The sequence below is a fragment of the Piliocolobus tephrosceles genome, chromosome 7 (assembly GCF_002776525.5).
Source record: "Piliocolobus tephrosceles isolate RC106 chromosome 7, ASM277652v3, whole genome shotgun sequence".
NCBI lineage: Eukaryota > Metazoa > Chordata > Mammalia > Primates > Cercopithecidae > Piliocolobus > Piliocolobus tephrosceles.
The window spans coordinates 26,009,742-26,032,023 of NC_045440.1; the positions used below are offsets into that span (position 1 = coordinate 26,009,742).

Consider the following 22,282-nt stretch of genomic DNA (forward strand, 5'->3'; position numbering starts at 1 on the left):
AACATCCAAATAATTCAATATATATTTAATGATATCATACATAAGGAGAGAAAGAACCAAAACACACACAGGAATATCACTGCCAAAATACAGCAACTTTACCGATATACACCAGTTTCAGGTTTGTATATGATAGATACATGTCTACAAAGGGCAGGGGAGAATGGATGAAAGTATAAGAGAAAAAAAAAAATCCAGCTCTTACAAACAATCTTGAGCAAGTTTCCTTAAAAAAGAAACGAACGACTTCTCAAATCTTTCTAAACATTTACTCAAAGTTTAAATTATAACCATAGTTCCCTCTTATCCTTGTTATCTTCCTCTCCCTGTTACCCTTTTCTGAATGCAGAGACCAGAAACTTCACTAAATGAGCATAAACTGTCTGAGGATACAGATTCAGGGCCCTGGAGCTGGGCTGTCCAACTACTTAAAGCGGAGTCTGTGGAAATACTAATCATTAGGAGGTCTGGACACAGTAAATGCACACTATTTCTATTTTCCTACATTTAAAGATGAATTTAGGGCCAAGCACGGTGGCTCTCGCCTGTAATGCCAGCACTCTGGGAGGCCAAAGTGGGCAGATCACTTCAGTTCAAGGGTTGGAGACCAGCTTGGCCAACATGGTGAAATCCCATCTCTACTAAAAACACAAAAAAATTAGCCAGGCATGGTAGTGGGTGCCTATAGTCCCAGCTACTTGGGAGGCTGAAGCAGGAGAATCACTTAAACCCAGGAGGTGGAGGTTGCAGTGAGCTGAGATGGTACCACTGCACTCTAGCCTGGGTGACAGAGCGAAACTCCATCTCATAAATAAATAAATAAATAAAATAAGCCTTGTGTGGTGGTGCATGCCTGTAAACCCAGCTACTAGGGAGGCTGAAGCAGGAGAATAGCTTGAACCCAGGAGGTGGAGGTTACAGTGAGCCAAGACTGCACCACTGCACTCCAGCCTTGGTGACAGAGCAAGACTCTGTCTCAAAAAAAAAAAAAAAAAAAAAAAATGAATTTAGTTCCATTCTCACTGATTCCTAGGAAAACCCTTTGCTTAAAAGAGCCTTAGGAGGTTTTCCAGGATAAATTCAGATGCTGACATTCACAGAGGTAATGAATGATTCAAAAGCTCCACAAAGTGAAGCAGGCAAACACCCCACTCTGGAATGGTGATCAACTCAGGATCATTCTTAGCACTCCCTGGAATATGTCCAAAATTGACAGCTGGAATGGGTTTTGAGGTCTACACCTACTCACATCACACCTCAAGTGTAGCTTCTGAAGGTAAAAGCCAATCACATCCAACAAGAGTCATTCATCTCAAGACTATTAAAGGGGGTCAAAATGGGCCTCTCGGTATCTGTAGACCAATTTGGGAAGTACTAACCTTAATGAAATGAAAAACTGAGGTCATAATTTATTGGATGTGGATTGTAAACTGGAAATTTCTCTTCCACTTATTTAATTAAACAAATGAAAGTCAGGTAGAAGACTGTGGTACACTGATTTTCAGGCTGCATCTGATTATGTAACCTTCTCTGTGCAGGTATTTATGCCTCAAACCTGATAGGTTAAAAATTTCCATCAGCTAACTGCCTAACAGGTGCAGCCATTCTTATTCCCATGAGAGTCTAAAGATAGCTGGTCTTTAAAAACAACTGAAAATCATCCAGCTGCAGGTGGCAGGAGCTCAAAATGAAGATAACTGTGATGTGGCCATTGTAGGGAAGTGTTCATGGGGACTGTTTATACGCTGGCAGTGAGTTAATTAGGAAATCAACAAATATTTACTGAATACCTACTATGTGCCAGGACCTATGCTAGGTACTGGGAACATAGTAGTTAATGAAATAGGTGGTCATTGTCCTCATACAGCTTACTGTCTCAGGCCCTAGGAAGGCAGGCAGCCCCAGTCTGGATGTTTTCAGCATTGCACACTGCCCACTTGAGGCAAGAGAGCACCAAGCAGGGTTTAACTTGATGACATATTTGGATTTAGAAGACAGGCTATTGTGCTGGAGTAGGGATCAGATTTAAAAAGCCTTTAAAATTTCTTTGTTCTGGCCGGGTGTGGTGGCTCACGCCTGTAATCCCAGCACTTTGGGAGGCTGAGGCAGGTGGATCACCTGAGGTTAGGAGTTCGAGACCAGCCTGGCCAACACAGTGATACCCTAGTCTCTACTAAAAATACAAAAAATTAGCCAGGCATGGTGGTGGGCACCTGTAGTCCCAGCTACTTGGGAGGCTGAGGCAGGAGAATCTCTTGAACCTGGGAAGCAGAGGTTACAGTGAGCCGAGACCATGCCATTGCACTCCAGCCTGCGCAACAAGGGCGAAACTCTGTCTCAAAAAAAAAAAAAAAAGAAAATTAAATCAACTCTACTAAAAAGCAGCAGCCTCAGCTCCATCACTAGAGGGAATTAAGTGAAGGGTCTGTATCCACATTTGGAGAAAAGAGGTCCAGAGAGAGCGGCAGCAACAGACTGGCAGAAGAAAGGAGTTGAAGCCAAAATAGCAGCCTGGAGGAGACAGAAGTAGTGACTTAGAACCAGAGCCGGAGCCAGTAGCAGACAGAGCAGACCTGGTCAGTTTCTCTTAATCTTAATTTCCTCATCTGAAAAAATGGGCATAAGAATATCTATTTCACAGGGTTGTTGTGAAATTAAGTGTACTACTGGAGGTAAACACTTAGTAGTATTTGGCATATAGTTAAGTGCTTGATAGATGTTCACTATCATAATAAAGCAAACGGGACCCAGGTGCCTTTATCTTCAGGGATAACATTTGGTAGGAGGTATGAGGAGTCAGGAAGATGATATCCCACTCCATAGGCAGGACTGTGCTCCAGAAGAGAGACAACACGGGTCAGAGTCAGTGGTAGAAGCTGAAGATGAAGAAAAATAAAGTAAACTGGGTGTGAGAGTGTTATAGGACAGAAGCCCACGTTTATAAAAGGTCCCAGGTCTGAATGGTAGAAGTCTAAATGGTGTTCTAAGACACAGAAAATAATTCAGCTTAAATGGAGCCTTTTTGTTTGTTTGGTATTCTTTTTTTTTGGACTGGGTTTTGTGAGCAAAATAAATTATCTCAAAGGGAGACTAAGAAAGTATATGTTATTATTTAAAACAGTTTGCATATATTGTTTTAGAGAGAAGGCGTTGGGATTGGATCAAGGCAGAGCTAAACTCATCAGGGAGTTTAGAAGACAAAGGGGAACAAGTGTGCTTGCTTTAAAGTTGGACAGGTCAGAACCTCCATCTATTCCATCTGCATGGATGCTTGTATCTATTTTCTTCATTGTTTCATGTGAAGTCTTCATTTTTCCACTCAAGAACAGCGGCCTGAATATTTAAGTGAGGTGTGGTCTCAGTAACTTACTAAGGCGTGGAGATAAAAGGAGGAAAAAGAAGGCCTGTGTCCTAGAGGCCTTTGCTCTCAAGCCTGAGATCAAACTCAAAAACATCATTTCCAACTTGCAAGGTAATTAGAAATGAAGGGAACTAGCACTCAGCTGTGTACCCCTGAAGACCCACACACCACAGTACAAAGCACAATTCTAGTTTGAGTGCTTGGCTAAGTCTAAGAAAGGAAACGATGATCTACAGAGAGCAGAACCGAAATTGTTACTTACCAGATATCTTCGGGCCAGCCATGCTTGATCAGATCTTCATCTGCAATGAGACATGAGAAAATAAAGAAACAAAAACTGTCAAATGAAGATATGCCAGCGTTTATAAGTTAAGAATGGGAGAAATGTCAGCTCCTCCCAGAAATTTCTCTCTCCCTCAATGAAGAAGAGTAATTCAGAGGTCTTGATGCTTGAAAATACAGAAAAAATAGTAATAATTTTCAAAATTGGACAATATAGACCTATAATTTTTATAAATTTATATAATACTTCTAATCTAAGGCTCAGATATTATTTCCATAAAACTAACACTGACAAAACAATGCAGCCACATTAGGTGTTTCAGAAAATCAGCTCACCTAATAATACTTAAACATTAAAATGATCTTGCTGAAACCTTAAAGCAATATTTTACTTAAGAAAAATAACTTGATTATAAAATTAAAGAAAATTTAAAACAAAACAAACACTAGAAGTATAAAAAGAAAATAAAAATCACCTAAAATTCTATCACATATGGAAATAAAATACCAGAAGAAATAGCTAACAGAGTGAAAAGTAATTATCTGGGGAGGTAGAGGGTGGGGTGGAACATGGGTATTAAGAAGGATTTTTTTTTTTTTTGAGACAGAGTTCTGTTCAGTCACCCAGGCTGGAGTGCAGTGGCGCGATCTCCGCTCACTGCAAGCTCTGCCTCCTGGGTTCACACCATTCTCCTGCCTCAGCCTCCCGAGTAGCTGGGACTACAGGTACCTGCCACCACGCCCAGATAATTTTTTAATATTTTTAGTAGAGACAGGGTTTCACCATGTTAGCCAGGATGGTCTCGATCTCCTGACCTCGTGATCCACCCGCCTCGGCCTCCCAAAGTGCTGGGAATACAGGTGTGAGCCACCGTGCCCAGCTGGATTTCTTTTAAATTCTAAGCATTCTATTACTACTTAACTTTTTAAACTATGTATTTATTAGATAAAAATAAAAATAAAGTTCTTTGGGAACAATGACCACCTAATTCTCTTATATGAATAAACTTTTCTATTGTTGGCCCTTGGGTTGTTTCTAATTATAAATGCTTCAATAAATGTTTTAAATAAAGTTGTCCATATTTCTGATTATTTCCTTAAGGTATATTTCTAAAAGCTAAAGTATTCGCTCAAAGTGAATGCATATTTTTTAAGGCTAATATATATCACTACATAAAGGTTATATCAATAAATATTTCATATAGCCATATTAATAATTGGTAATAATTCTGTTTAATACAGAAGTATTTAAGTATTAAATGCCAATTTAAAAATTGTAAACGAGGCTGGGCACAGTGGCTCACGCCTGTAATCCCAGCACTTTGGGAGGCTGAGGTAAGCAGATCACCTAAGGTCAGGAGTTTGAGACCAGCCTGGCCAACACGGCGAAACTCCATCTCCACTAAAATTACACAAATTAGCCAGGCATAGTAGCACGTGCCTGTAGCCCCAGCCACTTGGGAGGCTGAGGTGGGAGAATTGCTTGAACCCAGGAGGTGGAGGTTGCAGTGAGCTGAAATCACACCAGTGCACTCCAGCCTGGGTGACAGAGTGAGAGACTGTCTCAAAAAAAAAAATTGTGAATGATTCACATGTGATGATTTAAAATGTACCCAAGAAAGTATGGTCTATATAATTTGAATGGGGTATTTACTGTCCAGAAAAGGAAAAGCAAAAGACACATCTTGGGTGAAGGCACTCATAACAACTGTAGACACCATAAGTTTTCTGAAAGGCTTTCTAATGCTTTCAGTAGGACTGAGCAAATAGCCAAAAGGTAAGCAGAAAAAGGAAAGAGAAATTTAAAAAATCTCTTTCCCTCAGTCAGGCAAAGTTTGGCTCCCTGATGACACCTGCTGGCTGATAAAAAGAACAGACCTGAAAGCTTTTCAGTGAAAGTAAATCATTCCACTTAAATTGATGGTTCTAACGAGTTCTTGGTCTGAAGTCATAAAGACTATTAGAAATAAATGCAATGGGCTAGGAATGCCAGACAATGGGGTGATTTAGAGAAGTAATGTCCATTCTTACAAGGCAGCCTAGGAAAAGCTGATACCTCCAAATGACTCTAAGAGTTTCTAGGGAAAAAGTGTTCCATACATACATACACTATTTCAGACAACAGATTCTCGCTCTGTCACTCAAGCTGGAATGCAGTGGCACCATCACGGCTCACTGCAGCCTACCTCCCAGGCTCAAGTGATCTTCCTGCCTTAGCCTCCTGAGTAGCTAGGACAACAGGTGTGTGTCACTGCCCAGCTAATATTTTCTTTTATTGTTGTTTTTTGTAGAGACAGGGTCTCCCTATGTTGCCCAGGCAGGTCTCGAACTCCCGGGCTCAAGTGATCCTCTCGCCTCCGCCTGTCAAAGTGTTGGGATTACAGGCTCATGTGAGCCACGATGCCTGGCCTCTTATACTTTTTTCTACATAGGTTTTAATGACAGCAAAATGCCACTCCAGAGAGCTCTAAAAATATCATCTAAATTTATATCTGTGACATAAATTATGTATCTAGATTTGTATCTATATATTCCTACAACAGACATTCAAAGGATTCCACAATCTAGTCCATCCTAACCCACTCCTCCACAGAGCCTTCTCAGCTTTCAATCACATTTACTATCTCTCATCTGTCTACTTCTACAGCATTTACTATTCACGTTACTTCATTTTGTCTACAGTTTTCAAAAAATAGACCTTACTTTTTGGAGTACATTCACAATAAAATTGGGCGATACTTGTTTTTGCGTGTAAGTCCACCTGAATGCTGTGAAAGCACAAACTAAATCTTCCTCTTCGGATACCTGACACAGACTAGAACATGGTCCCATAAAGAGAAGCCCCCAGCAAACAGTAAATGAACAGAGAAGGACAGAAGAGACACAGTGGGAATGTCACGGCACAGCTGCCTTAGGCTGGCACCACTGCTAGCCCATCCGTGTGAACCAGAATCAAGGCAGCCCTTCACACCCCACCCACTAGGTTGCACAGTACAAAACCCGCACAAGCATATGTGGCAACTAACTCTGCTTTAGTGCTTCTCAGTAATCTAAGCCTCAGGTTCCCACTCTTGATATGGTACAAAGAAAAACATATTTGGATTTGTATTCACGATAGATAATCATGATTCCTGCTACTCCGCCTTATTGTTCAACATAACGTAGGGAGACAGCAGCACCTCCTCAGCTATATAAGAAAAATGCTTTAATAGTCAATGTTACTTGTGATGATTTATGGGTAAGAGAAATATAAAACTCAAGTATTAATATGGTGCAGACTGCTTCACCATTAAGTCACACCCAAAGTTAATGTCATAACTTTATTATCATGAAAACCTACTCTTTTATTAAACTTTAGTTCAAATTTATTAGTGGGCCAAAAAGTTTATTTAGCAGATTGAGATTAGCTTTCAAAAATGAAATAAAACAGAAATAGTAAAAAGAGGGAATAGCAAGTAGTATGAGTAATTTCTGTAAGTTTTTGTTTTAGCGATATGAACGTGTACATCAAAATATAATGTACTTCATACTAAGAAGAGCGGTCAACAAAGTTTGAAAAATACTAGTATTTCTTAACTCAAAAAGACCATCTTCAGCCTCAAAAGCCCCAGTAAGTATGTTTTCACTAATTTCACTAATTTAACCATTTTAAAATGGTTGTAAAAAATAGATGGGTCAGGCTTGGTGGCTCGCGCCTGTAATCCCAGCACTTTGGGAGGCTGAGGCAGGTGGATCACTTGAGGTCAGGAGTTCGAGACCAGCCTGGCCAACATGGTGAAACCCTGTCTCTATTAAAAATACAGAAATTAGCCAGATGTGGTGACACATGCCTATAGTCCCAGCTACTCGGGAGGCTGAGGTGGAAGAATTGCTTGAACCCAGGAGGCGGAGGTTGCAGTGAGCTGAGATCGCGCCATTGCACTCCAGCCTGGGCAACAGAGCAAGACTCCCTCCCAAAAAAAAAAAAAAAAAAAAGCAGAAAATGATCTCCGAAGTTCAAACCACAGAGGATTTTTTTTAATTTTAAGTAAATAGCAAAGGTTAATCTCTGATTCATATTACTGTAAATCAAATAACAACACAATACTTCTTGTAAAGTGTAAGTTTCTAATCAGCAACAGATGGACCAATTAGTTCAAATATTATTTTATACAATTAAATTCTAGGAAAGCTAATCCTTTGGAGTTCCTTATAATGGATGAGCTTGTTTTGTTTCTCACAAGCTAGTTTATCAAAGTAGGTGAAAACTCAGAACCAACCTGGGTCGGGGGCATGGAAGGTGGTGAGAGAGACATAACACTTACCTGCTGAAAATTTCAAAATCAAACGCTTTTGAAAACTTACTTTCATATTTATCTTTTCCCATGTAAATAGTGTAGGCGGATGAATTAACTAAGATAAAACAAAAATAAAAAACAATTAGTAACTTCATTACCAACAAAATTGTTTCATGTGAAAAACAAGTGACAATGCTTACGTTAGGGGTTGGCAAACCATGGCTCATGACCCAAGTCCAGCCTACCACCTATTTTTGGACAGCCCTTGAGCTAAGAATGGTTTTTACATTTCTAAAGGGTTGGAAGAAAAAGCAAAACAAAGAAAAATAAGCCACAGAGATTGTAGGTGACTCACAAAGCCTAAAATATTTACTATCTGGCCCCAAAAGTTTACCATCCCTATCAATAGCTACTTTCCTACTTTCTCAGGGTTACAGTTCAATGGTATCACCAGTCCAGTCCTATACTTTTCCCTTCAAGATTAAAAAAAAAAGAAAAGAAAACTAAACCCCACAACTAAGTTCCTAGGTTTATGAAAGTTTTATTTCGCGTAATTTTTTTTAGCCAGTATTACCCATCATATTCCAGGTGTGCTGCAAATTCTAACAGGCTCTCTATTGCATTCAGGGAGACCATGACTCTCCAGTTTCTAAACCAGTGACTCTGACCCCTGATCTACATTAGAATCATCTAAGTATGCTCCAGCTTCACCCCATATCAACTAAATCCAAATCTACGGTGGGCAAGAGTGAGCATTTGTGTTTTCTAAAAGCCTTCCAAGTAATTCTAATGTAAGGTCAGGGTTAGAAACAACCATCCTAAATCAAGTAGAATCTTCTGGGTATGACTTACCCTAGAAATGACATTTCCTTTACCAAGGTAGTGTTTTATTGCAGACATCCCTGATCTTGGATTAAAGTTTCCTACTGAAATTATAACTGAGTGCCAGGTTTCAAAGCTAGTCTACCAAAACTTGTTTGATCCAATTAAACTCCTGAATTTACAGACACTGGGCCCTCAGGCTACAAAGCCTGCGATGGAAAAGTACTGAAGCATAAATACACACTGAAGCAAAGTACCAATAAGTGCAGGGTTGGGCTGGACAGTCTGTTGGCTATGACTCCACAGCACAGAACACACACACGTACCTGGAGCCCTGAAGGACGAAGAGCAATACGCTCTCCTAAATTAAAAAGTCTTACATCAGAGAGATTTCCTGTACTTTCAGTAATGAAAAGTTTCTTAAATGATCAATCCTAGTTGCCTTTCTTAGGGGAGAAAAAACTAATTCCTTTGTTTGACATTTATAATAACTAAGTACAGAAGTAGTTGAGAAAAGTACCTTGAAAGAATGTGTGCATTGCCAAGTTTACAGAAATGCTTGTCTATTACTGACCATTGTAGTACCTCGATCAGGCCTTGGTGTAGCACGTAACAAATGCCAAAAGGGTGGGAATAAAACTAAAAAGCACTTCAGATTCTCTCTGAATGGCCTGGTAATAGTTCAAGTGTATACCCTTTCAATCCTATAATGTCACTACCTATAATGTCACCATAATAGAGTACCAAAATACTCCACCAAGCAATAATCTTTTTACAACCTAAACACCCCTTAATAGAGACTCTTTAGATATATTACAGATTTGAACATCCATAAACAAAATACCATGTACCCATTAAAAAGAAATGGCAGGTGAAGAAATTAAGTCCCAGAACAGTATTTTTGTGTATCTATATATAAGAAGATTCAATTTATAAAAAATAAATTATAATGGTATGTATGTGTGTATACACACACACATACATGTTTTATTTTTATATAAGCACATACTTATTTATATATATGGAAGCATAAACATTTTTTAACAACAGTTACCTTGGTTAGCCTGCTATAAAACGTACAGATGGCTTTTGTAATTAGAACAAAATTTTCAAAATAACGATATAGGCCAGGTGCGGTGGCTCACGCCTGTAATCCCAGCACTTCAGGAGGCTGCGGTGGGCCGATCACTTGAGGCCAGAAGTTTGAGACCAGCCTGGTCAACATGTTGAAACCCCATCTCTACTAAAAATACAAAAATTACTGCCGGGCGCGGTGGCTCACGCCTGTAATCCCAGCACTTTGGGAGGCCGAGGCAGGTGGATCACAAGGTCAGGAGATCAAGACCATGCTGGCTAACACGGTGAAACCCTGTCTCTACTAAAAATACAAAAAATTAGCCGGGTGTGGTGGCGGGCGCCTGTAGTCCCAGCTACTTGGGAGGCTGAGGCAGGAGAATGGTGTGAACCCGGGAGGCGGAGCTTGCAGTGAGCTGAGATCTCGCCACTGCACTCCAGCCCGGGCGACAGAGCAAGACTCCGTCTCAAAAAAAAAAAAAAAAATTAGTCAGGTGTGGTGGCACACGCCAATATTCCAGCTATTGGAGAGGCTGAGGCATGAGGATCGCTTGAACCTGGGAGGCAGAGGTTGCAGTGAGCCAAGATTGTGCCACTGCACTCCAGCCTGGGCGACAGCAAGACTGTCTCAAGAAAGAAAAAATAACAACTGACATAAAATATTAATAAAGTTATCTCTGCAGGCCAAGCTCTCTAAGATACAGTCAAAAGAATAACAGAGGAATGTTTTGATGGTTGACTTATTAAATGAGGTGATTAAGAAAATGACCATAACAAACCTAAAGTGAGGGGCATTCTACAAAGTAATTCAACTAACAATGCCATGAAAGACAAAGACTGAGCAACTGCTCCCGATTAGAGGAGGCTACAGAGTAATGACACCTGAAGAATGCAACAATGATTTGTAAGGTATTTTTTGTTACAAATACATCATTACGACACTAATGGGAACTGGATAAAGCCTGTTCATTAGATAATAGCCATGCTGCAATGTTAATTTCCTAATTTTGATAATGAAAAACGTCTTTTGAGAAGAGAATGCCCTTGATTTTAGAAAACAAATCTGAAGCATTCAGGGGTTAACTGCAACTTACTAACAAATGGTTCAGGAAAAAGGTGTGTGGGAGAGAAAAAAATACAGAAAAAGAGAAAGGGAAAAAGAAAGACAAGGCATGTGGTAAAATGCCAGAATTTGTAGTCACAGTGGCTCACGTCTGTAATCCCACCACTTTGGGAGGCTGAGGCAGGCGGATTACTTGGGCCCAGGAGCTCGGGACCAGCCTGGGCAAAATGAGGAAACCCTGTCTCTATAAAAAAAAAAATTAAAAATTAGCTGGGTGTGGTGGCTAAAGTGGGAGGATCACTTGAGCCCAAGAAGTTGAGGCTGCAATGAGCTGTGACTGCACCACTACACTTGCCACTACACTTCAGCCTGGGTGACAGAGTGAGACTGTCTCAAAAAAAAAAAAAAAATTGGGGTACTCTGGGAGAATATACACAAAATCTTTTACTAGTAACTTCTCTGAAACACTGAAATTATGTCATAATAGAAAATTAGTCTGGGCACAGTGGCTTACGCGTGTAATCCCAACACTTTAGGAGGCTGAAGTGGGAGGATCACTTGAGGCCAAGAGTTCAAGAACAGCCTGGCCAATATGGCAAAACTGTCCCCACTAAAAATATAAAAATTAGCCAGCCATAGTAGCATATGCCGTAATCCCAGCTACTCAGGAGGCTGAGGCAAGAGAATCGCTTGAACCTAGGAGGCAGAGGTTGCAGTGAGTCGAGATCATGCCACTGCACTCCAGCCTGGGCAACAGAGTAAGACTCTGTCTCAAAAAAAAAAAAAAAAGAAAGAAAAGAAGATGAAAAATATAAAGGAACATCATTGCTGCGCAACAAGTCTGAATTAAATTCCTTTCCATGTTAAGAAGGAAAAGTAAACTGAATTATTCTTGTTGATTTGTTATTCTCATCTAAATAATATGGCTGACTAGTACTGGAACTCATTATTTGGAAGACACTTGATTTACGGGTAGCAACCAATCCAACTTCAGAGGTGATCTGATTATTTCACAATTTATAGAACAACCTACTTTTAGGTAGATAATATTAACAGGTATTAAAAGTAGAAGTGGACTTTGAGCCAAGTATCTATAATCAGATGGTCTTGAATTTGACATATTAGACTAATGTTCAATTATTCCCTTATGAGACAACATGAAAGAATGAAAATGGAACACATTTTAGTCAGGTATTAATCTTAAAACGTAAAAGAACAACTTCCTATGAAGATTTTCTTCCCATTTTAAAAAAGTTTTTATGCAGTAAAAACCATCAGTTAGCTGAAAACTTGGCAAGCCATACAAATTCATTTCCTGAAGATTCTATATATTTGTTGTTTCTATACCGCCAATATGTAAAGTTTTATTACTATTTTACTGAGAAAGTTATGATTTTTCCATTAACTTTGCAGTTTTAAAAGATCAGCTGCACAAGCGCAGTTTTATTAGGCTTAGAGGCCAAATATTTTTCTAACAGGAAACAGTTCTGATATTATAATGGAAGTCAATGAAAAAAAACAGGACCCACAAATCTAGTGAAGCATTTTGCTCTATTAAGGGCAACTGTGTATGTGTGACTAGCACTTAAAGAATTTAGAGTAACTTTAAGGGGAATAGAACAGCATCAAATACATTCAGTACCTACACACCCTGCTTGTATATGTTTTTCCGTTGTTGGGTTTATATGGATATCTATGTTGTTGAAGATTTACGAGTGGAGAAGCTATAAAGAGATGCCTGAGTTGCCAAGAATGAAAATGCTTAGAGGCCTATAACGGTATATGATTTTTCAGGCTGGTTTTGAATTTTGTTTCTAGTAATTTTAATAATATGGGTAAAACAAACCAAATGTACAGAGACAGAGAAATAGCTCGCGGCACACACTGTGGAAACCTAAACTACTGAGAAAAATAAGATGTCAGTGTGATGACGGTAGAAGAGTAGGGTCTGTGAGTTACAATTTACCTGGGCCTCAATTTTATTTCTAAAGAGAAAGTATCACCTTATTCAAACTCACACAAACAACGTGGAACTAGTTTCACTTAAATCTTACCTTTTGGCCGAGTGTGGTGATTCACACCTTTTTAATTCTAGCACTTTGGAAGGCCGAGGCGGGTGGATCACCTGACGTAAGGAGTTTGAGACTAGCCTGGCCAACATGGTGAAACCCCATCTCTACTAACAAAATACAAAACTTAGCCGGGCATGGTGGCATGTGCCTGTAATCCCAGCTACTTGGGAGACTGAGGCAGGATAATTGCTTGAACCCAGGAGGTGGAGGTTGCAGTAAACTGAGATCACCCCACTATACTCTAGCCTGGGTGACAGAGGAAGAAGCCATCTCAAAAAAACAAAAAACAAAACAAAACAAAAACTCACCTTTTGTAATTCCAGAATTTTGGGAGGTCGTCGAAGTGGGCAGATCACTTGAGCTCAGGAGTTCAAGACCAGCCTGGGCAACATGAAATCCCATCTTTACTAAAAATACAAAAATTAGCCAAGCATTTTGGCTGGCGCCTGTAATCCCAGCTGCACCAGAATCACTTGAACCCAGGAGGCAGAGGTTGCAGTGAGCCGAGATCGTGCCACTGCACTTTAGCTTGGGTGACAAAGCAAGACTGTCTCAAAAATAAATACATAAAACAAATCTCACCTTTAGGCCAGGTGCAGTGGCTCACGCCCGTAATCCCAGCACTTTGGGAGGCCACGGTGGGGGGGCGAATCACTTGAGGTCGGGAGTTCGAGACCAGCCTGACCAACATGGAGAAACCCCGTCTCTACTAAAAAAATACAAAATTAGTCAGGCTTGGTGGCACATTCCTGTAATTCCAGCTACACAGGAGGCTGAGGCAGGAGAATCGCTTGAACCCAGGAGGTGGAGGTTGCAGTGAGCCGAAATTGTGCCATTGCATTCCAGCCTGGGCAACAAGAGCAAACCTCCGTCGCCAAAAAAAAAAAAAAAAAAAACTCACCTTTAGTATATAGAGTAGCAACAGAATAGACAGTGCTATGAGAAGAAAAAAATGGCATTCATTTATTCAACAAGCATTTATTGAGAACTACTAGCCAGTCACTAAGTTAGGGAAACAAGTACAGTAGTCCCCCCTTATCTGTGGGGGATGCCTTCCAAGATCTCCAGTAGATGCCTGAAACTGAGGACAATACTGAATTCCATATATAAAGGGACTTGCCGCATAATGATGTTTTGGTCAGCAACAGACCACACATACTATGGTGTTCCCATAACATTATAACGAAGCTGAAAAATTCTGATCACTATTGCCTGATGACCTGGTAGCCATCATAACACTGTGGTGCAACTCACTTTTTCTAAGTTGAGACCCGTTTAAGCACACAAATACCATTGTGTTACAATTGCCTACAGCCATTCAGCACAGCAACGTGCTGTACAAGTTTGTAGCCTAGGAGCAATACGGTATACCGTACAGCCCGCGTTTGTGGTAGGCTATACCACAGGTTTAAGTATACTGTACCGTGTTGCTACAACAATGAAACCGCCTAATGGAGCATTTCTCAGAATGTCTTCTTGTCATTAAGGGACGCATGGTACTGGTATTCCCTATACATATATACCTATGATAAAGTTAATGTATCAGTTCGGTGGAGTAAGAGATTATCGACAACTAGTAATAAAATAGAACTATAACAACGTACTGTAATAAAAGTTATGTCACTCTGCTCTCTCTCTCCCTCTCAAAATATCTTATTGTACTGTACTCACTCTTTTTCTTCTTGTGATGATGTGACCACGGAAAGCGAAACACAGGACAAGTAGGGACTACTGTAAAGAGATCCTGTCCACGCCCTCAAGGAGCTTACACTCTAGCTCAAGCAGACACCATTTAATACCACGTGATTAAGTGCAATGTCAAAGACATACTTGGAACGTTAAGTGGGTCCCAGAGAAGGAACAGCTAAGCAATCTTGGGGTGGGAGCTAGGATCAGGAAAGGCATCTTGGAAAAGATGGACCAAAACTGTCTTAAGGGAATTAGCTGGGGGCTGATTTTAGGCAAGTGGAATAACAGGAACAGAATGAAACCAATTCGGAACATGGCATTTCCTGGCAACTTTTCGAAAAGCACCCTTTCCTTATCTGTCAAAGATAAGTCAGAAGCATTATCACAGGTCACTTCTGAGATCTGGGACATCAACTGCCCAGGGAGTGGCTGGGTGGACATTCCAGGGTCTTTTTATTGTTTTCTGTTGCAACCCAGACCCTACAACCCCTTCCTGAAAGGGTAAGGCGCACTTCCCTTAAGAAAAAGTTGTTAGCAGGTGTGTCCTTTCTCACGGGGGATAATTATCAGAGTGCAGCCAGAATAAAGGCCGCAGATGCAAGGTGGGAAGAAGATTTGGGATAAGGTGTGTGGAGGAGCCCACAGGCTCTGGCCCAATTCCAGGGAGTGACGGGACGTCTTTCCGATTGGAGGACGAGAACTCCCCGATACTAATACAGCAGTGGCATCGCCCCTCCGCGCCCCCCACGCCATGATGAGGGGACGCCGGGGGGAAACCCTGCAGTTGTGGGAGGGACAGACGTGCTGGGGAAACGAGAGGCCGCGGGAAGAGGCACTCGCATCGAGGAGGCATTTTAGGGCGAGGGTCAGGCGCAGCGGCGGACTGGGGGTCCCGGCTTCGGAGCCCGCTGTCCAGCAGGGTCCCGGAGGGCGCGGCGCCCACTCACCGCTGCTGCTGGTGAAGTAGAACACCATGATCACGGGAGCGGTGCGGTGACTCCACCGCGGAGCAGCAGCGCTCAACTCACGAAGCTCAGGATACCAGACTCTCGGCGGCCGCCTGGTCCTCGGAACTCCTCCGTGCACTTCCGGCGGACGTCGGGGCGCGTCATAACGCCGGCCGTGGGCGCCATCTTTAGTCCTGGCGAGGCGAAGGGTATTGACAAGGAGTTTGGTTCAATGATTTGTGGGTTAAGGGAAAGAGGCTAGGCATCTTGGGCACATTAGTTAACCTATCTGTGCTTCACTTTCCTCAGCAGCGAAATGAAGATGATACTAGAGCAGCTAACTCACAGGATATTTTTTAGGGTTAAATAAGTTAATGGGCGCCAAGGGTTTAGAACATAGCACACAAGCGAGTTGTTGCTGATACTTACCAGGACAATATGCCTCTTGGGGATTGGACTGTGTTCTGGCTTAAATCGAAGGCCTGCCATCCCAAACCTCTGAACCTCAGAGGTACTCCTGCTGTAAAGTAGGAATAATCATACTCATGTAAGGCTCCTACAGCACTTGGTTTTGCCCTGATTATTTCTCTTGAGAAAGCACTTTTATCTGAGGAATGTGAGTCCTTTTAAATTACTAGGTCTGGAGAGGTATTAAAATGAGACCCCATCATGTTCTACTATTTCCTTGAGCTATATATTAATCTCCTGAAACTACCTGCTTCTGCCACAAGTAGCTACCTACTAACCTACCACTGCCACACAAGACACTATGACCCACACCCTACAGCTTAACAATGTCTAGCCAATCGCTGATGCATGTAGTTTCTATAAATGAGAATGTTTGACAGTTGTGTATCAACCCACTTCCTGTCCTCCTTTTTCATCTTTAAAAACCTGCTTGTAGCAAAGGCCGGACAGAGCTCATATCCAAAGCTACTGGTGGAGGGTGGGGGGTCGGGGAGTGGAATCTTCTGGGCAGCTGTCTGCGCTTTAACTCAAGCAAACTCAACATTCTTATTTTTTTGCCTCAGCCTTTCCTTTTAAACTGACACTCTTAAATCACTCTCACTGACTTCATTCTATGACATTGAGGGCATCACTTAAGGAAATTTATTTACGTGCTCGCTTTGACAGCATGTATACTAAAATTGGAATAATACGGAGAACATTAACATGGCCCCTGCTCAAGGATGACATGCAAATTTGTGAAAATTGAATTTGAAAAAATAAACATAAAACCCTAAACTTATTTGAAACTAAAAATGTGCCAGAAACACTGTACCAGGAGCTAGTGACACAAAGATAGTAACAATAGCTAACAATAACTGTTTTATGAACTTTCTCGTTTTCCAAAGTAAGAATTTAGCTCTGTTCTGTAAATAGCAATTGTTTTGGGGTTCTCAGTTGTATGTATTACTTGTAAAATGGGAATGGCAATAGATATTAATACCTTATGGTTTGTGGTGAGAAGTAAAAGAAACAAAACATGTAAAGCATCTGGCACATAGCAGGTGTTAAGATTTACATTTTAATTTTAAAAATAAAATAGTGAATAGAAACCTAAAGTTACTGATAAAAAAAAAGTGAAACTAACAAGCTTCAAATGTGAAAAATAAGTGCATTCAGAATCTTGGAGAGGCATTTATTTATTTATTTATTTATTTATTCATTTATTTATTTATTTATTTATTTATTTATTTTCGAGACGGAGTCTTGCTCTGTCGCCACGTTGGAGAGGTCATTTTACAAAAATTTCTTACCCCAAGTGACCCCAGAATGTACATCGACTTCAACCGGGCCGAGAACTACAATTCCCAGAATGCACCTAAACAAGGCCCTGGGAACGGAGCCCGGCGTTGCTGCAGGGAATTGTGGGTGGCGTGGTTTCCCTCAGAGCTTTTCACCTCACCAGGGCGCGAGAATCTTGGAAACAGCCACCAGGGTGGGCGGGGTAAGGGCTGGTGCTCCACCAATCACCGAGCCAGTCCCTGGAAGCGTTGAGCCGTGGCCAATCGGAACGCAGCGGTCTTCCTCCTAGCCTGGCGCGCGATAATTTGAAGACGCTCACGGAGCAGCTGGCTGGGCTGAGGAGAGCTTGCTGGGTTCTGAGGCGAGCTTGCTGGGTTCTGAGGCGAGCTTGCTGGGTTCTGAGGCGCAGGTAACCTCTGAAGTAGGCCGAGGCAGGGCTGTGGAAGGCTGAGGCGAGCGGGAGACCTTGTGGGACGTGGGGAAGAATGTCACGGGAAAAGAGCTTTTGCTTGGCGCTTGGCAGGTCCGCGACCCCGAGACCGAAGAAGCCACTAACCCGTTCTCCGCGCTCACAGGCGCCGGGTTTCCATCTTCCCGACGTCGGCCTTTCCTTGTTTTGGGTTTAGGGTTTGTTTCCCTGACCGGGTTCAGGGTTGGGACGCTTTCCTCTCCTACCTTTCCTCACTTAGCCCCAGAGGGGCCATCCCTTAAGCCGCAGCTCGACCTGAATTCCCAGAGACCCTGGCATTTCAGTTCATTTATGGCTTTGAAATAACGCTTGTGTGCTGCTTTGGGGGGAATTTTCCTCATGCCAGGGAAGGGGAAGGAAATGAACTCTGACGAGCCACATAGCCGCCTGCTCGTGCATTCTTGCATTTGTTTTCAGCAGCCTCACGACTTTAAGAGATTTTTATAAAAAGGGAAGCAAACGGCTTGCTCCAAGCTCCTCAGCTAGGAAAATGGCAGAGGACTATGCTTCACGCATTTTCTTGCTGGGCTCTGATGAAAAGTTACAGTCTCTGCCTTCATTGAAGGCTGTTGAGATGGGGAAACAAGAAGAAAATGTCTTAAATGGACTATTAGGGAAATATAGGGTGCCATGGAAGCAGAACAAGCGCGTGTAACCCTGGGAGGGGTGGAAGGAGAGCAGTGTCGAGGAAGGCCTCCCGGAAAATAGGGTTTTAACTTGGTGTGAAATAGACTAATTAAAGGGGGTGTAATTTTGATAAAGCGACTTTTAATATTTTGATGATTGTGGTTATTGTCATTTCTTTTAGGAATTCAATAAAGAAAATGGCAGCTCTTACTCCAAGGAAGAGGAAACAGGATTCTTTGAACTGTGACAGGTGAAGCTCAGCCTACGAATAGAAACTCTCAGAAAAATCCACCTTGTCTCTCTTGTTCTCTCCTATTTTCTAAAATTTTTGTTCTTCCACTAGCCTACTCCTTGTGGCTACAGTGATAACCTGATAACCTATATTCTAATTCTAGCTAGGAAATACATTAAGTTTTCATAACGAATTATTTAGTCCTTTTCAAGGGAATCAAAGAAGGCTGTTTTTTGGTTTTTGTTTTTTTGTTTTGACATAGAAGCAGCCCATTGAAGAAAGCTATTTTCTATGGCTAAGAAATATACCAGATCGGCTATTACCTTGTTCCTTTCTATTCCCCTATAATATTTTACATAGTGTCTTGCATACAGTAGATGCTTGTCTGGAAACAATTCTAGAAAGTTTGTGTACTCAGATATTAATTACTCTACCTAGGAAAAGCCCCAGGGGGTCAGTTCATTACAGACAATTATTATAGGGGACTTGTAGACAATAGAGCAAAATATATGAGCTATCATTTATATATGGCCAACACATAGAAATAGATTTTAAAACACATGCGTATATGTCTAGCAAAGCTTCTTTGTGTATGGTATTTGTTTTCATGAACATTGGGCTCTTTGGGAAGATACTTGAATGTTTTATTTGATAAAGACAGAATTTGAGAATCCTGTTAAACTAATAGAAAATTGTGTGTATGTTTGGGGGTACATGTATTAATATGACCTATAAGTAGAGCTTATTACTTAGCAGTAGATTTATGTAAATTTTGACACAAAATAATCTTAATGGACTTTTTTTTTTTATAGCCATTTACACTTCACTGAAAATCTGTTTCCATCACCTAATAAAAAGCACTGTTTTGATCAAAACAGTGATAAAAATGAAGAAAACCTGCATTGCTCTCAACAAGGGCATTTTGTTTTAAGTGCACTCAAAACAACTGAAATAAATAGACTGCCATCAGCAAATCAAGGCTCACAATTTAAATCTTCTGTGTCCACTTTATCTTTTTACAACCAAAATAAGTGGTACCTCAATCCACTGGAGAGAAAGCTGATAAAAGAGAGTAGATCTACTTGTCTAAAAACTAATGATGAAGATACATCTTTTCCCATTGTGACAGAAAAAATGCAGGTAAAACCAGTCTGTTCCAAGAAGAACAGCAAAAAACCACAGAAGAGTTTAACTGCTAAGTATCAACCAAGGTATAGACACGTCAAGCCTGTATCAAGGAATTCTAGAAATCCCAAGCAAAATCGAGTAATCTACAAGCCAATTATGGAGAAAGAAAATAATTGTCATTCAGCTGAAAATAGTCCCAGTGCTCCTCGGATTCTAAGCCAAAAAATAAAACCACAAGTTACGCTCCAGGGTGGAGCAGCATTTTTTGTTAGTAGAAAAAAATCCTCTCTTAGAAAATGGTCCCTGGAAAATGAGCTGTCACGGGGACTCACCCAGAATAATAAATCAGAAGTGGTCGAAGATTCTGATGTAAAGACTGTCAGTGAAAAAAAAGCTTTTGAGACAAGGCAAGTGCCAAAGTGCTTGATCCTAGAAGAGAAATTGAACATTGGACTAAGTGCAAGCAGTAAAAATCAAGAGGAATTAATAAAGGTAAAGCTAAATATATCACTTTAAAAATGGCTATATAATAAAACTTTAGTATGACATAGTTGAATAAAATTTTCTGGACTGCTTTTATAAAGCCAGATAGCAGTGTTTAGTTATTGTAAGGAGTTTATTTATTTATTTATTTTGAGATGGGGTCTTTCTCTGTGACCCAGGCTGGAGAGTAGTGGCACAAATACTGCCCACTACAGCCTTAACCTAGACTCAAGCAATCCTACCTAGTAGCTGTTACTATAGGTGCACACCACCTCACCTGGCTAATTCTTGCATTTTTTGTAGAGGCTGGGATTTCACCATGTTGCCCAGGCTGGTCTCGCACTACTGGGCTACAGTGATCCACCTGCCTCACCCTCCCAAATTGCTGGGATTATGGGTGTGAACCAGTGCACCTGGCCCGGCCACATTTTAAGTTCTCAATAGGTACATGTAGCTGGTGGCTACCATATTAGACCATGCTGGTCTAGAACTTCTGTTGCTAATCTCCTGTCTATAACCTTCATAGGAAAAAAAGTTGGGTTTTGTGGGGCAGCTAGGGGCGGAAAGCCACTGAAGCAGCCTTAAGAAAGGTTGTCTCCCAGATCAGGGCTTCCATGTCTATGGTGGCTTGTTTATATACATCACAACCCTTGTAGCTGGAGAAATGGTAGGCTTATGTGATACCCAGTACACTCAGGCTTATAGTCATGTCTTTCCTAACCCACCTCTCATCATTGCCTTCCTCACTCACTTCTCTCAAATTCAACTCCAGTTCATATCTCTTGTAATCACCTAAATTTCAAACCTCAGTGGCAAAGATTATAAACTGGTGGCCAGTAAACCAAATCTCGCCCATAAATGATTTGCTTGGCCTACATAATTTTAAAATTGGAGCCAAAATTATTTTTAAATACAAGAAATTTCTGGTGTCTCATGAAATATTGAAAGTTGAGCCTTCATTTCTACATGGCAATAATCAGCTGAATTATCAGGCTGAGTATCATACCATTTGACAAATATGGGCTCTTCATTTCTCTAAGTCAGTGTATATCTATTTAGATCAGTTTAGTTTTGATAATTTTACTTACTGCTGCCCTTGTAAGGCATTTAGGTTTTTAGTCCTCACTGTAAATATTTTTTCCCCTGTTTATCAAGTATGGCCAAGTAGATTGTTAAATGCGATAGGCTCTTGGTGGCTAAGCCATGACAGTCTAATTTTACTAATTCATTTTCTGTTTATATCAACAAAACACTTCTGTGTCTTGATAGGGATTTTGATTACAAGAGTAAGCTTTATCAAAATTTATTAAACTGTGCTTTATACCTATACATTTATATGAAAATTAAGTTTTTTGAAAGTTTGGGGCATAACTCAAAATTGTCTCAATCCAGTAAAACAAAGGAAGAATCTGCAGTTTTCCCATGCATCTCCTGATGATGATGATGATCTATTTGGTACAGCCTGGTGGTGTACCAAATGAATGGTGACCTGATGAGTTCTCTGTAAGCAGTGTAACAGAGAATTCTGTAATTCTCTTTTCTGTCTTATTTTCATTTTCTTAGCTTCACTTGACGGGTTTGGTATTTAGTTTTCAGTAGTTTGGGAGGCTGGGCTTTTGTCATTTTAAATTTGTGGAAAGGGGTTATGTTCTCTCAGGATATTGATAAATACCCATGTCTAGAATTCACCTCTCCTAGCTAAGGGCGAATCTGATTTTCTGTTTTTTTATTTTTATTTTTATTTTATTTTTTATTTTTTTGAGACGGAGTCTTGCTCTGTCACCCAGGCTGGAGTGCAGTGGCCTGATCTCAGCTCACTGCAAGCTCCCCCTCCCAGGTTCACGCCATTCTCCTGCCTCAGCCTCCCGAGTAGCTGGGACTACAGGTGCGTGCCACCACACCTGGCTAGTTTTTTGTATTTTTTAGTAGAGACGGGGTTTCACCGTGTTAGCCAGAATGGTCTCAATCTCCTGACTTCGTGATCTGCCCGTCTCGGCCTCCCAAAGT

The 22,282-nt window shown here is 41.0% G+C and overlaps 2 protein-coding genes and 1 non-coding gene across 5 annotated transcripts in view; 2 read left to right on the forward strand and 1 right to left on the reverse strand.

Moving 5' to 3' along the window:
• CCDC25 (coiled-coil domain containing 25) overlaps positions 1-15,728 on the reverse strand; it is a 40,783-nt gene extending 25,055 nt beyond the window's left edge. The window contains exons 1-3 of one of the 3 annotated variants that reach the window (XM_023216798.2): positions 15,588-15,728; positions 7,988-8,035; positions 3,624-3,663 (exon numbers count right to left, since the gene is read on the reverse strand). Coding sequence is in view for 2 of the 3 variants with exons in the window: in XM_023216797.2 (XP_023072565.1) it covers positions 3,624-3,663; positions 7,988-8,035; positions 15,588-15,615 (116 nt within the window). In the remaining variant the exon portion in view is untranslated. The remainder of the gene's footprint in view (positions 1-3,623; positions 3,664-7,987; positions 8,036-15,587) is intronic. The other 2 variants (XM_023216797.2, XM_026453967.1) reach the window with 2 other exon arrangements.
• A 977-nt stretch (positions 15,729-16,705) lies between these two features.
• LOC111545789 lies at positions 16,706-16,807 on the forward strand. Its single transcript, XR_002732544.1, has one exon. It is a non-coding gene; the product is annotated as a U6 spliceosomal RNA (small nuclear RNA).
• A 680-nt stretch (positions 16,808-17,487) lies between these two features.
• ESCO2 (establishment of sister chromatid cohesion N-acetyltransferase 2) overlaps positions 17,488-22,282 on the forward strand; it is a 30,093-nt gene continuing 25,298 nt past the window's right edge. Inside the window, exons 1-3 of the mRNA XM_023216799.2 lie at positions 17,488-17,745; positions 18,614-18,682; positions 19,477-20,284. Of these exons, the coding sequence (XP_023072567.1) occupies positions 18,630-18,682; positions 19,477-20,284 (861 nt within the window). The 5' untranslated portion in view covers positions 17,488-17,745; positions 18,614-18,629. The remainder of the gene's footprint in view (positions 17,746-18,613; positions 18,683-19,476; positions 20,285-22,282) is intronic.